Source organism: Suncus etruscus, chromosome 15 (assembly GCF_024139225.1).
Source record: "Suncus etruscus isolate mSunEtr1 chromosome 15, mSunEtr1.pri.cur, whole genome shotgun sequence".
Taxonomy (NCBI): Eukaryota; Metazoa; Chordata; class Mammalia; order Eulipotyphla; family Soricidae; genus Suncus; species Suncus etruscus.
The window spans coordinates 82,315,949-82,327,916 of record NC_064862.1 but is presented as its reverse complement, the minus strand read 5'-3'; the positions used below and the strand labels follow the sequence as shown (position 1 = coordinate 82,327,916).

Below are 11,968 nucleotides of genomic sequence, written 5' to 3'. Positions count from 1 at the left end.
AAAGCCAAAGACTTCTGAACTCACTATGCCTGCAAGTGCCTTCTTCGTAAAATGAGACATGAAGTGGACTCTTCCCACGGTGCTCGCCCAGATTGCAATTCTAAGGTGATACGATGGATATTTATAGATTCTATTTGATTTGAGGATTTTTTTTTTTTTTTTTTGGTTTTTGGGCCATACCTGGTGATGCTCAGGGGTTACTCCTGGCTATGCGCTCAGAAATCGCTCCTGGCTTGGGGGATCATATGGGATGCCAGGGGATCAAACCATGGTTCGATCAGTCCATCCTAGGCTAGTGTGGGCAAGGCAGACAGATACCTTACTGCTTGCACCACCGCTCCGGCCCCTGATTTAAGGATTTAAAATTTTTTTTTGTATTTGGGCTATATCTGGGTCTGTGCTCAGGGGTCACCATGGGTTTTCTTTCAGTAATCACTCCTTAGTGTGTGCTCAGGGATCACTCATGCATCTGCTGTCATGGATCACTCCAGATGGGACCAGGAGGACCCTAAGTAATGCTGGCAGTTGAATACCCAGGATAGCTTCTTGCAAAGCACAAGTCTTCCCCCTTGTCTTCTCACTGTAGCCCTAACATTTCCTGGTTCCAGTTCCTTTTCCTTAAATGTAATACCCCTTGAGTGAAAATTGAAGAGCCTCCTCACCTGAGATCTCCCCCAAGCCACTGAACCTGGCCTTTAGGCTTATGTTTTTTTTTTTTTTTGGTTTTTGGGCCACACCCAGTGACGCTCACGGGTTACTCCTGGCTATGCGCTCAGAAGTCGCTCCTGGCTTGGGGGACCATATGGGACGCCGGGGGATCGAACCGAGGTCCGTCCAAGGATAGCGCAGGCAAGGCAGGCACCTTACCTCTAGCGCCACCGCCCGGCCCCTAGGCTTATGTTTTTTGTTTGTTTGTTTGTTTTGGATCACACCTGGCAGTGCTCAGGGGTTACTCCTGGCTCTCCACTCAGAACTTGCTCTTGGCAGGCTCGGTGGACCATATGGGACGCCGGGACTCGAACCATTGTCCCTCTGCATGCAAGGCAAATGCCCTACCTCCATGCTATGTCTCCGGCCCCTGTTTGTTTGTTTTTATTTTTAGGCCATACCCATCAGTGCTCAGGCATTTCTCCTGACTCTGCACTCAGAAATTGCTCCTGGCAGGCTCAGAGGACCATATAGGATGCTGGGGATCAAACCTGAGTCAGCCACATGAAGACAAAAGTCCTTCCGTGCTATGCTATCACTCTAGCCCCTAGTTTTTTTTTTTTTTTTTTGCTTTGTTTTGTTGGGGGGGGCACACCCCAGGATGTCAGGGATTCCTCAGTGCTCAGGGATCACTCTTGGTGGGGCTTAGGGGATCCTACTGTGCCAGGGATTGAAACTTGGGTTGACCATGTACCAGGCAAGCACCTTCCCCACTATACTCACCCTCCAGCACCCCCTTCGGCCCTTAGCTTGTGGTTGTGAAAATCTATTCCCAGGGGCCAGAGCGGTAACACAACAGGAGTGCATTTTCCTTGCACATGGCTGACTCGGGTTTGCTCCCTTGCAACGCATATGTTCTGAGTGCAGAGCCAGGAGTATCCCCTAGCATCACTGGGTGTGGCCCTAAAACAAAAAGCAAAAATGCAGGGGCCTGGAGTGATAGTACTGTGGTAGGACGTTTGCCTTACATGCAGATGACCCGGGATGGACCTGGGTTGGATTTCAGGCATCCCAAATGGCTCCCCAGCCTGCCAAGAGTGACTTCTGAGCAGAGTCAAAAGTAACCCCTGAGCAATGCTGGGCAAGGCTCAAAAAACAAACAAACAAAAAGCTAAAATTCAGCCCCATAGGACCTTGGTTCCCTGCAGTGCCCAATTGGGGTGCTTTGCAGCTCCAATGAAGGTACTTCCAGTCAGGGACTTTGGTAGGTACAGTGCTCATTCTGGGGGTGCGCATACCTTCTCTTAAAAGCAAAGACAATACCTTTTCTCTTTTTCAAATATGTCCTTGTAGCTGCATTTCCTGGTAATCAAGGGCTTAACTAGTATGCAGATCCTGGCTATTGACTATCGATTGACTCTCCTTTAGAAATAAAGAAACACATTTTAGGGGATTTGGCTCCTCCTTTTACCTAAAACAATAAAGTCCAGCCTAGTAAAGATCAAGTTCCTAGACATTTTCTACTCCCTCCTAATCCTAATTTTGCATTTAAAGTAAACTTCCTAAGAGTTGCTTTGAATTGTAACCTTCTCCTTTGTAACCTAGATTTTTTACAGTCACACCCATAGTTTGGGTATTGTTACTGTTGTACTTTGCATTGTGATTATTATTCTTCACCTATGGCTAATTTTACCCCTATAAATTCCCATGCTCAAAAAGATTAAACTTGAATCACACACTCGTCAGACCTGAGTCACCATACTTCCTATGTGGTAATCATTTCTGCAATATTCCATTTAGCCGCTTTCTTTTTCTGAAGGTCTATAACCCACTAGAATTGCTGAGATGCAGGACGCCTGCATCACTTAAAGGCCTTTTTGCTGTTGGTAGGAAATGACAGCTGCTGAGAAAATGACCAGCAAAGAACCTGATCGGCCTGAGGTGAGTACTTGTGTTGGGTCTGCAGTGACTTTGCTTTCCCCAAATGTACCTGCCTTGGGGCTCAGTCCCTCTTCTGGGCTTGTCAGTTTGGGATGGGGCACACCCACCTGTCTCTGTACTCAAGGCTGTTGTTGGCTGATCTTGGGGTCCCCTATCCGGTGCCCAGAATTAAAAATAAATTTTGACTTAATTATTGTTAATTTTTTTTTTGGGGGGGGGGTCACACCTGGCTGTCTGCTCAGAAATAGCTCCTGGCAGGCACGGGGGACCATATGGGACACCGGGATTCGAACCAAACACCTTTGGTCCTGGATCGGCTGCTTGCAAGGCAAACGCCGCTGTGCTATCTCTCCGGGCCCTTTTTTTTTCTTTTTTTGAGCCACACTCAGTGGCTCTTAGGGTATACTAGCTCTGAGCCTAGGGATCACTCCTGGTTGGGATTACAGGATTCCACTCTGGGGTATCAGGGATTGAGTCATTGTCAGCTGCATGCAAAGAAAGCACTCTCCCTGCTATACTATTGCTCAGAGATCCCTTAGAGTTGTTTCTAGGATACACAAGCCAGGAGTGAGTGGGGGAGAAGGGTGTGTGCAGGCAGGCTTTGGGGTACAGGACTGTGTCAGACCCAGAGTTGCCTTTTCAGATTTGTCTGGCTTAGTGCTCTATCACTCCCGGCAGTGCCCAGTGGACCTACTGGTGCCAGAGAGTATACTTGGGGTGTCTGTGTAAAGCCACTATCTCCAAGCACCTTCTTTTTTTTGGGGGGGGGTTTGGGCCACACCCGGCGATGCTCAGGGGTTACTTCTGGCTGTCTGCTCAGAAATAGCTCCTGGAAGGCACGGGGGACCATATGGGACACCGGGATTCGAACCAACCACCTTTGGTCCTGGATTGGCTGCTTGCAAGGCAAACGCCTCTCCGGGCCCTTCACTTTCTAGTAGCATCCACAAGTCATGTTGGCTGCTCAGGCTTCCTAGAATGACTTCTGGGGCCCGTCCTTCAAGGGTGCTGGAGAAGAAAAGAATATTGAGGCTGGTTTCTCCCAAGGGCATAGAAGAGAGGTCCTGAGTTTCTTGTGCCCGAGAGGGGACCCTTCCTCACTTTAGGGCCTGGGGTGGGCCTGGACCCTGACCTCTTCTTGTGTGTGCTGCTCAGGACATGGTGACCTTCCCCGAGGTGGCTGTGAGCTTCTCCCCAGGGGAATGGCTGTACCTGGATGCCCCTCAGAAGAAGCTCTACAGAGATGTGATGCTGGAGATCTACCAGCACCTGCAGGCCATAGGTGAGAGTTGCCCTGGGGTACTTGTGCAGGCCACACCTTTGGGAGACCCCAGGATCAGGCCAGGGATGCCTACTGGAAAGCAGGGTCTGGAACAGGTGCTCCTTTTTGCATTCATGGGATTCCAGCCCATGTGGTATCTAGGTTTATTTTTTTGTTTTTGTTTTTTTGGGGGGGCACACCCAGCGGTGCTCAGGGATTACTCCTGCTCAGAAATAGCTCCTGGCAGGCACGGGGGACCATATGGGATGACGCCAGGATTTGAACCAACAACCTTAGATCCTGGGTTGGCTGCTTGCAAGGCAAAACCGCCCCCCCCCCTTTTTTTTTTAATTTTTTTGATCACACCCAGCAGTGCTCAGGGGTTACTCCTGGCTCTAAGCTCAGAAATCGCCCCTGACAGGCTCAGGGGACCATATGGGATGCCAGGATTCGAACCACCGTCCTTCTACATGCAAGGCAAACACCTTACCTCCATGCTCTCTCTCCGGCCCCTGGTATCTAGATTTATGATGAGGCTCTGGGAGCCAGAGAGTACAGTGGGAGTGGGTAGCTCAGGTACTAGCCCTCTGCACTCATAGCTTTTCACCCAAGATTGGGGGTGGGATTGTGTCAAATGCTGGAGCACAAGCCTTGCACCTGGAATCCCCGGGTTGTGTCTCCATCACAGCATGTTATCCTGAGAACCACTTCAGTGATCCCAGATACTCAATTGAGTCACCTCGCATCCATGGGAGCCAGAGCAATAGTATAGTAGGGAGAGAGCTTGCCTTGCACACACAGCTAACCTGTGCCCAGCATCCCACATGGTCCCCCTAAATACCTCCAGGAGAGATTCCTGAGCACAGAGCTAGGAGTAACTCCTGAATACTGCCGGGTATGACCCCCAAACCAATATATATGTATATATACCAGAAAACAAACATCAATGACTGTAATTCCATGGAACAAATTATTTACTTGTATTTTTCCTTATCTTTGTTATTTTGGGGACACCTGGCTGTGCTCAGGGCTATCTCCTGGCTCTGAGCTTAGAGATTATTCTTTTTTTTTTTTCCTTGGTTTTTGGGCCACACCTGGCAATGCTCAGGGGTTACTCCTGGCTGTCTGCTCAGAAACAGCTCCTGGCAGGCACGGGGGACCTTATGGGACACCGGGATTTGAACCAACCACCTTAGGTCCTGGATTGGCTGCTTGCAAGGCAAATGCCGCTGTGCTATCTCTCTGGGCCCTCAGAGATCACTCTTGCTGGCACTTTGGGGACCTTTTGCAGTGCTGGAGAGCAAACCCGGGTCTGCCATATGCAAGGCAAGCACCCTCCGCTGTTCTTTTTCACAAGCCCCCCATCTGTGTCTCATTCAAGGCCGTTTGCCTGATAGTGGTTCTCTGTGTGACCAGGTGCTTCTCGATTTAAACCTTCCCTCATCTCATGGTTGGAACAAGGAGACTTGAGGATGATGAAGAGCATCTTTAAAGGTGAGTGGGAGAAGGGGCTGGAGAGATAGCATGGAGGCATTTGCCTTACGTGTAGAAGGTTGGTGGTTAGAATCCCAGTATCCCATATGGTCCCCCCGCCCCCCGCCCCGAGCCTGCCAGAAGCGATTTCTGAGCATAGAGCCAGGAATAAGCCCTGAGTGCTGCCGGGTGTGACCCAAAAACCAAGTAAATAAATAAATTTCTGGGCAACTTCATTGAAAAAAAAAGTGAGTGGGAGAAAAGGGCATTCAAGCCTGGATCTGTCTTGAGGTTTCCCTAAGTCTCCTTAGAACTGGTTGATGTACTTCTGAGTAAGTGCTGCTCACGAAGTCAGCCTAGGTGGGTCACATGCAAGGCAAGTGCTCTCTCTACTATATTCTCTGTTTTTTTTTTTTTTTTGTTTTGTTTTTTGGGCCACACCTGGTAACGCTCAGGGGTTACTCCTGGCTATGCGCTCAGAAGTCGCTCCTGGCTTGGGGGACCATATGGGACGCCGGGGGATCGAACCGCGGTCCGTCTCCTAGGCTAGCGCAGGTAAGGCAGGCACCTTACCTCCAGCGCCACCGCCCGGCCCCTCTACTATATTCTCACTGTAGCCCTGACAAAAATATTTTGTTTGTTTTTGGGCCACACCCAGCAGCTCTCAGGGCTTACTCCTGACTCTGCTCTCAGAAATCACTCCTGGCAGGCTAGGGGGCACCATATGGGATGCCGGGGATTGAACCCGGGTCTGTCCCAGGTTGGCTATGTGCAAGGTAAATATCCTACCACTGTGCTATCACTCTGGCTCTTTATTTTTTGTTTATTTTGATTTTTTGGTTTGTTTGTTTTGGGGCTATACCTGGCAATGCTCAGGGCTGATTCCTGACTGCTTTGGGGATCATTCCTGATGGGTTCTTGGGGAACCAGATGGCATACCAGGGATCAAACCTGGGCTGGCCCTGGCAAGACAAGTTTCTTACCTGCTTTATTGTCACTCTAGATCTTGATTGATCATTTTAGACTTATCACATTTATAATCATTATTGATAGGGAATTGGATACTACCATACTGTCTTTTTGTTGTTTTGTTTTTGAACCACATCCATTAATTTCTGGCAATGCTCAGGGCTGTCTTTTGGCTCTGTGCTCAGAAATCACTCCTGGTGGGGCTCAGGAGACCATATGGGATGCCAGGAATCAAATCCAGGTTGGTCTTTTGTTCTTTGTTTTTGGGCTACACCTAGTGACACCCAGGGGTTACTCCTGGCTATGCACTCATAAATTGCCCCTGGCTTGGGAACACCATATGGGATGTGGGGGGATCGAACCACATTCTGTCCTCAGTTAGCTTAATGCACACAAGGCAGATGCCTTATGCTTGCGCCATCGCTCCAACCCCGTAGGTTGGTCTTATGTAAGAAAAGGGCCTTACTAACTCTCTGGCTCCTGTGTTTTTGTTTTTGTTTTTTGTTTGTTTGTTTTTGGGCCACAGCTGGCAATGCTCAGAGTTTACTCCTGGCTCTGTGCTCAGGAATCACTCCTGGCCTGGTTAGGGGGCCATATGGGACGCTGTGGATAGATATCAGGTGAGGGCCCGGAGAGATAGCACAGCGACGTTTGCCTTGCAAGCAGCCGATTCAAGACCAAAGGTGGTTGGTTCAAATCCCGGTGTCCCATATGGTCCCCCGTGCCTGCCAGGAGCTATTTCTGAGCAGACAGCCAGGAGTAACCCCTGAGCATCGCTGGGTGTGGCCCAAAAACCAAAAAAAAAAAAAGAAAGAAATCAGGTGAGGGGCCTGAGAGATAGCATGGAGGGAGGGAAGGAAGGAAGGAAGGAAGGAAGGAAGGAAGGAAGGAAGGAAGGAAGGAAGGAAGGAAGGAAGGAAGGAAGGAAGGAAGGAAGGAAGGAAGGAAGGAAGGAAGGAAGGAAGGAAGGAAGGAAGGAAATCAGGTGAGGGGCCTGAGAGATAGCATGGAGGTAAGGCGTTTGCCTTTCATGCAGAAGGTCATCGGTTCAAATTCCGGCGTCCCATATGGTCCCCTGTGCCTGCCAGGAGCAATTTCTGAGCATGGAGCCAGGAGTAAACCCTGAGCACTGCCGGGTGTGACCCCCCCAAAAAAAAAAAAAAACTACAAAAAAAAAAAAAAGAAATCAGGTGAGCTATGTGCCAGGCAAGTGCCCTACTCTGCAGCCCCAATCTCTTTCCTTTATATTTCTTCAAAAATGATGAATATAAACATGGGTTTCTTTTTTTCTTTTTCTTTTTGGTTTTTGGGCGATGCTCAGGGGTGACTCCTGGCTGTCTGCTCAGAAATAGCTCCTGGCAGGCACGGGGGACCATATGGGACACCGGGATTCGAACCAACCACCTTGGGTCCTGGATCGGCTGCTTGCAAGGCAAACGCCGCTGTGCTAGCTCTCCGGGCCCGAACATGGGTTTCTTATTTAGGCAGTTCATTCACAAGTCATTCTGCCTGGGTTTCTACTACATCTTGTGTTTTCATTTAGAATGGCAACCCCAACTTCAAGCATTGGAGTGTCATTCATTTCAGTTTGGAAAAGCAGCATCCAGTTGGTTGGAGAAGGTAAGATTGTGTTTGGGAACAGGCATTCTTGCTTTTCAATTTTTTTTTTTTGGTTGTTATTTTTTGGGCCACACCTGGCAGCCCTTGGGTTATTCCTGGCTCTGTACTTAGAAATCACTCCTGGCAGTGTTGAGGAGACCATATGGGATGCTGGGGATGGAACCCAGGTTGGCTGCATGCAAGGCAAACGCCTTCCCTGCTGTGCTATGGTTCTGGCTCCACATTCCTACTTTTCCATATGGAATAATGTTGATATTTCATTAGGTAGAATATAGAGCCCAAATCAAAAATAAGACTGTACCCATGATCTAACCCCCTCTTTTTTTTTATTGTTTTTTTTTGGTTTGTGGCCACACCCGGTGACTCTAAGGGGCATGTCCTGGCTCTGTGCTCAGAAATCGCTTTTGGCAGGGTCAGGGGACTATATGGGATGCTTCCCCTGAGTCGGGAAGTTTAGGCAAATGCCCTTGAACACCCTCCCAGTGTCAGCACCCCTCACTGTGCTATCTCTCTATCTCACTGTGCTATCCAAGGGGACTTTTTTTTTCTAGGGGGCATCACAACCTGTGATGCTCAAGAGTTATTCCTGATTCTTTTTTTTTTTTTTTTTTTTTGGTTTTTGGGCCACACCCGGTAACGCTCAGGGGTTACTCCTGGCTATGCGCTCAGAAGTCGCTCCTGGCTTGGGGGACCATATGGGACACCAGGGGATCGAACCGCGGTCCGTCCAAGGCTAGCGCAGGCAAGGCAGGCACCTTACCTCTTGCGCCACCGCCCGGCCCCCTTTTTTTTTTTTTTTTTTTTTTTGGGTCACACCAGGCAGTGCTCAGGGGTTACTCCTGGCTCTATGCTCAGAAATCGCCCCTGGCAGGCACATGGGACCATATGCGATGCCGGGATTTGAACCACCTTCCTTCTGCATGAAAGGCAAATGCTCATAGGTTACTCCTGGCTTTGCACTTATAAATTGCTCCTGGCAGGCTTGGGGGAACCATATGGGATGCTGGGGATAGAACCTGGATTCATCCTGGGTTGGCCACATGCAAGGCAAACACCCTGCTACTGTGCTATTGCTCTGGCCCCAGTTGAAGATATTTTAAGTTTACCACACCTAGTTTCTTTTTGGTGTGTGTTTTCTTTTTTCTTATGGGGCAGAACAGGGCCACACCAGATGATGCTCAGGAGTTACTCCTTTCCCTGCACTCAGGAATCACCCAGAGGTTACTCAGGGGACCATATGGGATACCTGTGGTTAAAACTGGGCCAGCTGGGGCCGGCGAGGTGGCGCTAGAGGTAAGGTGTCTGCCTTGCAAGCGCTAGCCAAGGAAGGACCACTGTTCGATACCGATACCCCGGCGTCCCATATGGTCCCCCCAAGCCCGGGGCAATTTCTGAGCGCTTAGCCAGGAATAACCCCTGAGCATCAAACGGGTGTGGCCCGAAAAAAAAAACAAAAAAAAAAAAAACAAAAAAAAGTACTAAAACTGGGCCAGCTACATACAAGGTTAATATCTTCCCTATTGCCCTACTGCTCCAGCCCAAACTGCTGTTTTTCTTCTTTCTTTCTTTCTTTCTTTCTTTCTTTCTTTCTTTCTTTCTTTCTTTCTTTCTTTCTTTCTTTCTTTCTTTCTTTCTTTCTTTCTTTCTTTCTTTCTTTCTTTCTTTCTTCCTTCCTTCCTTCTTCCTTCCTTCCTTCCTTCCTTCCTTCCTTCCTTCCTTCCTTCCTTCCTTCCTTCCTTCCTTCCTTCCTTCCTTCCTTCCTTCCTTCCTTCCTTCCTTCCTTCCTTCCTTCCTTCCTTCCTTCCTTCCTTTCATCCTTCTTTTCCTTTTTTGGTTTTTAGGCCACACCCAGCAGCACTTAGGGGTTACTCCTGGCTCTATGCTTAGAAATTACTGGCAGGGGCTGGAGCAGTGGCACAAGTGGTAGAGCCTTGCATGCAGCTAACCTAGAACAGACCATGATTCGATCCCCCTGTATCCTATATGGTCCCCCAAGCCAGGAGCAATTTCTGAGCGCATAGCCAGGAGTAACCCCTGAGTGTCAACAGGTGTGGACCAAAAACCAAAAGAAAAATTACTATTGGCAAGCTCAGGGGATTATAGGGGATGCCAGGGATGGAACCTGGGTTGGCTATATGCAGGGCAAACACTCTCCCTGCTGTGTAATCACTCCAACCCCAGCTGTTTCTGTTTTTGAGTAAATGGTATCAATGAACAGATTGCTGGCTTCATTCTTTCTCCTCTTCCGCAGGGCAGCCATCAGCATGCGTGGAATGCATCTGTTCATGAAGAATGCAAGAAAGACTCACATGAACACTCACACCATGGCCTCTGTGGGGGAGCTCTTCCCCGGGGAGCGAGATCACCCACAGACCCACAGCAGGAAAGAAGCTCCCTGTCCCCAAAGCCGATGACTGGCAAAGCCACCAGGAAGTCAGCCAGCCCACTGCATGCAAAAACACAGCCTGGCACGAAGCCATTTAATTGTGATAAACACGGAATCCTTACAGATCGTGTTCCCAGGAATAATCCGGTACAGAAACACCCCTCCCAGTGTCAGGAAACTGCGAGAAGCTTGCCATGCGCCCGGTACCCTGCTGCCCAGAGTGGCAAGCATGCCTACGCATGCCAGCATTGTGGCAAAGCTTTCAGCCAGTCCTGGAGCCTGACGACACACATGAGAATCCACACGGGAGAGAGGCCCTACAAGTGCAAGGAGTGTGGTAAGACCTTCACGCAGTCCTCCGGCCTAAGACAACACATGAAGATCCACACGGGAGAGAAACCTCATACATGTGTCAGGTGTGGCAAAGCATACTCCTACTTATCGGATCTCACCAAGCACTTCCGGATCCATACAGTGGAGAAACCGTATGTGTGCCTGGTGTGTGGGAAGGCCTTTGCTCAGTTTTCGGGTCTCAGCCTCCACCGGCGGATCCACACGGGAGAGAGACCCTTCGTGTGCAAGGACTGTGGCAAGGCCTTCACGCAGTCTTCCAACCTGAAGACGCACATGCGGATTCACACCGGATTGAAACCCTACTCGTGTCAGGAGTGTGGGAAAGACTTTACGCAGTCCTCACACTTGCTTCTTCACATGAAGGTCCATGCCGGGGAGAAACCTTTTCAGTGTGACAAATGCAGGAGGGCCTTCATTCAGTCCTCCGGCCTTCGGAAACATATGAGAATCCACACGGGTGAGAAGCCATACGAGTGCAGAGAGTGTGGGAAGGCCTTCACTCAGGCCTCCGTGCTCACTCTCCATATGAAAACCCACAGTGGAGAGAAACCCTACCCGTGTACAAAGTGCGGAAAAGCATTCGCGTATTCCTCGGTGCTGGCTGTGCACATGCGAATCCACACGGGAGAAAAGCCCTATGCGTGTCAGGAGTGTGGGAAGGTTTTCACTCAATACTCAGGCCTGAGTGCCCATCAGAAAATTCACACTAGAAAGAAACCTGAAAAATAAAAGAAATGGACAATGGCTCTGAGGGCCAGTAACAGTGGGGAAGGCCCTGACCTTGCTGCTGATCCAGGTTCCATCCCTGGCTCTACAGATGGCCCAGCAGGACTAATTCCGGAGTGTGGAGCCGACGATCAGCTGGGGGTAGCCCCCAAACCAAAAGGGCAAAAACATGATCAATAAAATGTTCAAACCTCTTTGCTCGGACTCCTTATTTTAGATCTAAATCTGAATGCATCATGTATGTTCACCCAGACGTCCTTAACTCCTTTCTGAATGCCAGATCAATCCCATAACACAGGAAGCTTATGCCTATTTGGGGCTATAAAGATCTCAGTGGAGGAACACAGGCTTGCTTGCATGAGGCCTGGAACTGTGGTTCCCCTCCAAGCCACAACCCCATTACCCCCAAGAAAAACACCACATGTTTAGTCCTTCTCCCCACAAGGTGGATGGGATATGAGCCACTTAATTTGTGGAACTCTCCTTCCTTCAAGACTCATTGAAGAAAGGGTTCTGTTTCCTTCATCTCCCCTTTTAAGCACCAAGAAAAAGCACCATGTAGGGAAGTTGAACAATGAAAGCTCTCAGGC

General features: G+C 49.4%; 1 protein-coding gene across 1 annotated transcript; it reads left to right on the top strand.

The window, feature by feature from the left end:
- Window positions 1-11,455, top strand: LOC126030809 (zinc finger protein OZF-like). The gene is made up of 6 exons (XM_049789045.1): window positions 1-105; window positions 2,468-2,589; window positions 3,745-3,871; window positions 5,267-5,344; window positions 7,836-7,912; window positions 10,164-11,455. The coding sequence occupies exons 2-6, from the start codon at window positions 2,542-2,544 to the stop codon at window positions 11,379-11,381; spliced, it is 1,548 nt and encodes a 515-aa protein (XP_049645002.1). The 5' UTR covers window positions 1-105; window positions 2,468-2,541; the 3' UTR covers window positions 11,382-11,455.
- Window positions 11,456-11,968: the final 513 nt, after the last annotated feature.

What these genes read in the sequence shown, in the direction of transcription:
- LOC126030809 (XM_049789045.1), top strand. Translation starts at nt 2,542, where the DNA reads ATGACAGCTGCTGAGAAAATGACCAGCAAAGAACCTGATCGGCCTGAG. An exon ending in CCAGCACCTGCAGGCCATAG is followed by an intron (nt 3,872 to 5,266) that starts GTGAGAGTTGCC and finishes CTGTGTGACCAG; the next exon opens with GTGCTTCTCGATTTAAACCT. An exon ending in GATGAAGAGCATCTTTAAAG is followed by an intron (nt 5,345 to 7,835) that starts GTGAGTGGGAGA and finishes GTTTTCATTTAG; the next exon opens with AATGGCAACCCCAACTTCAA.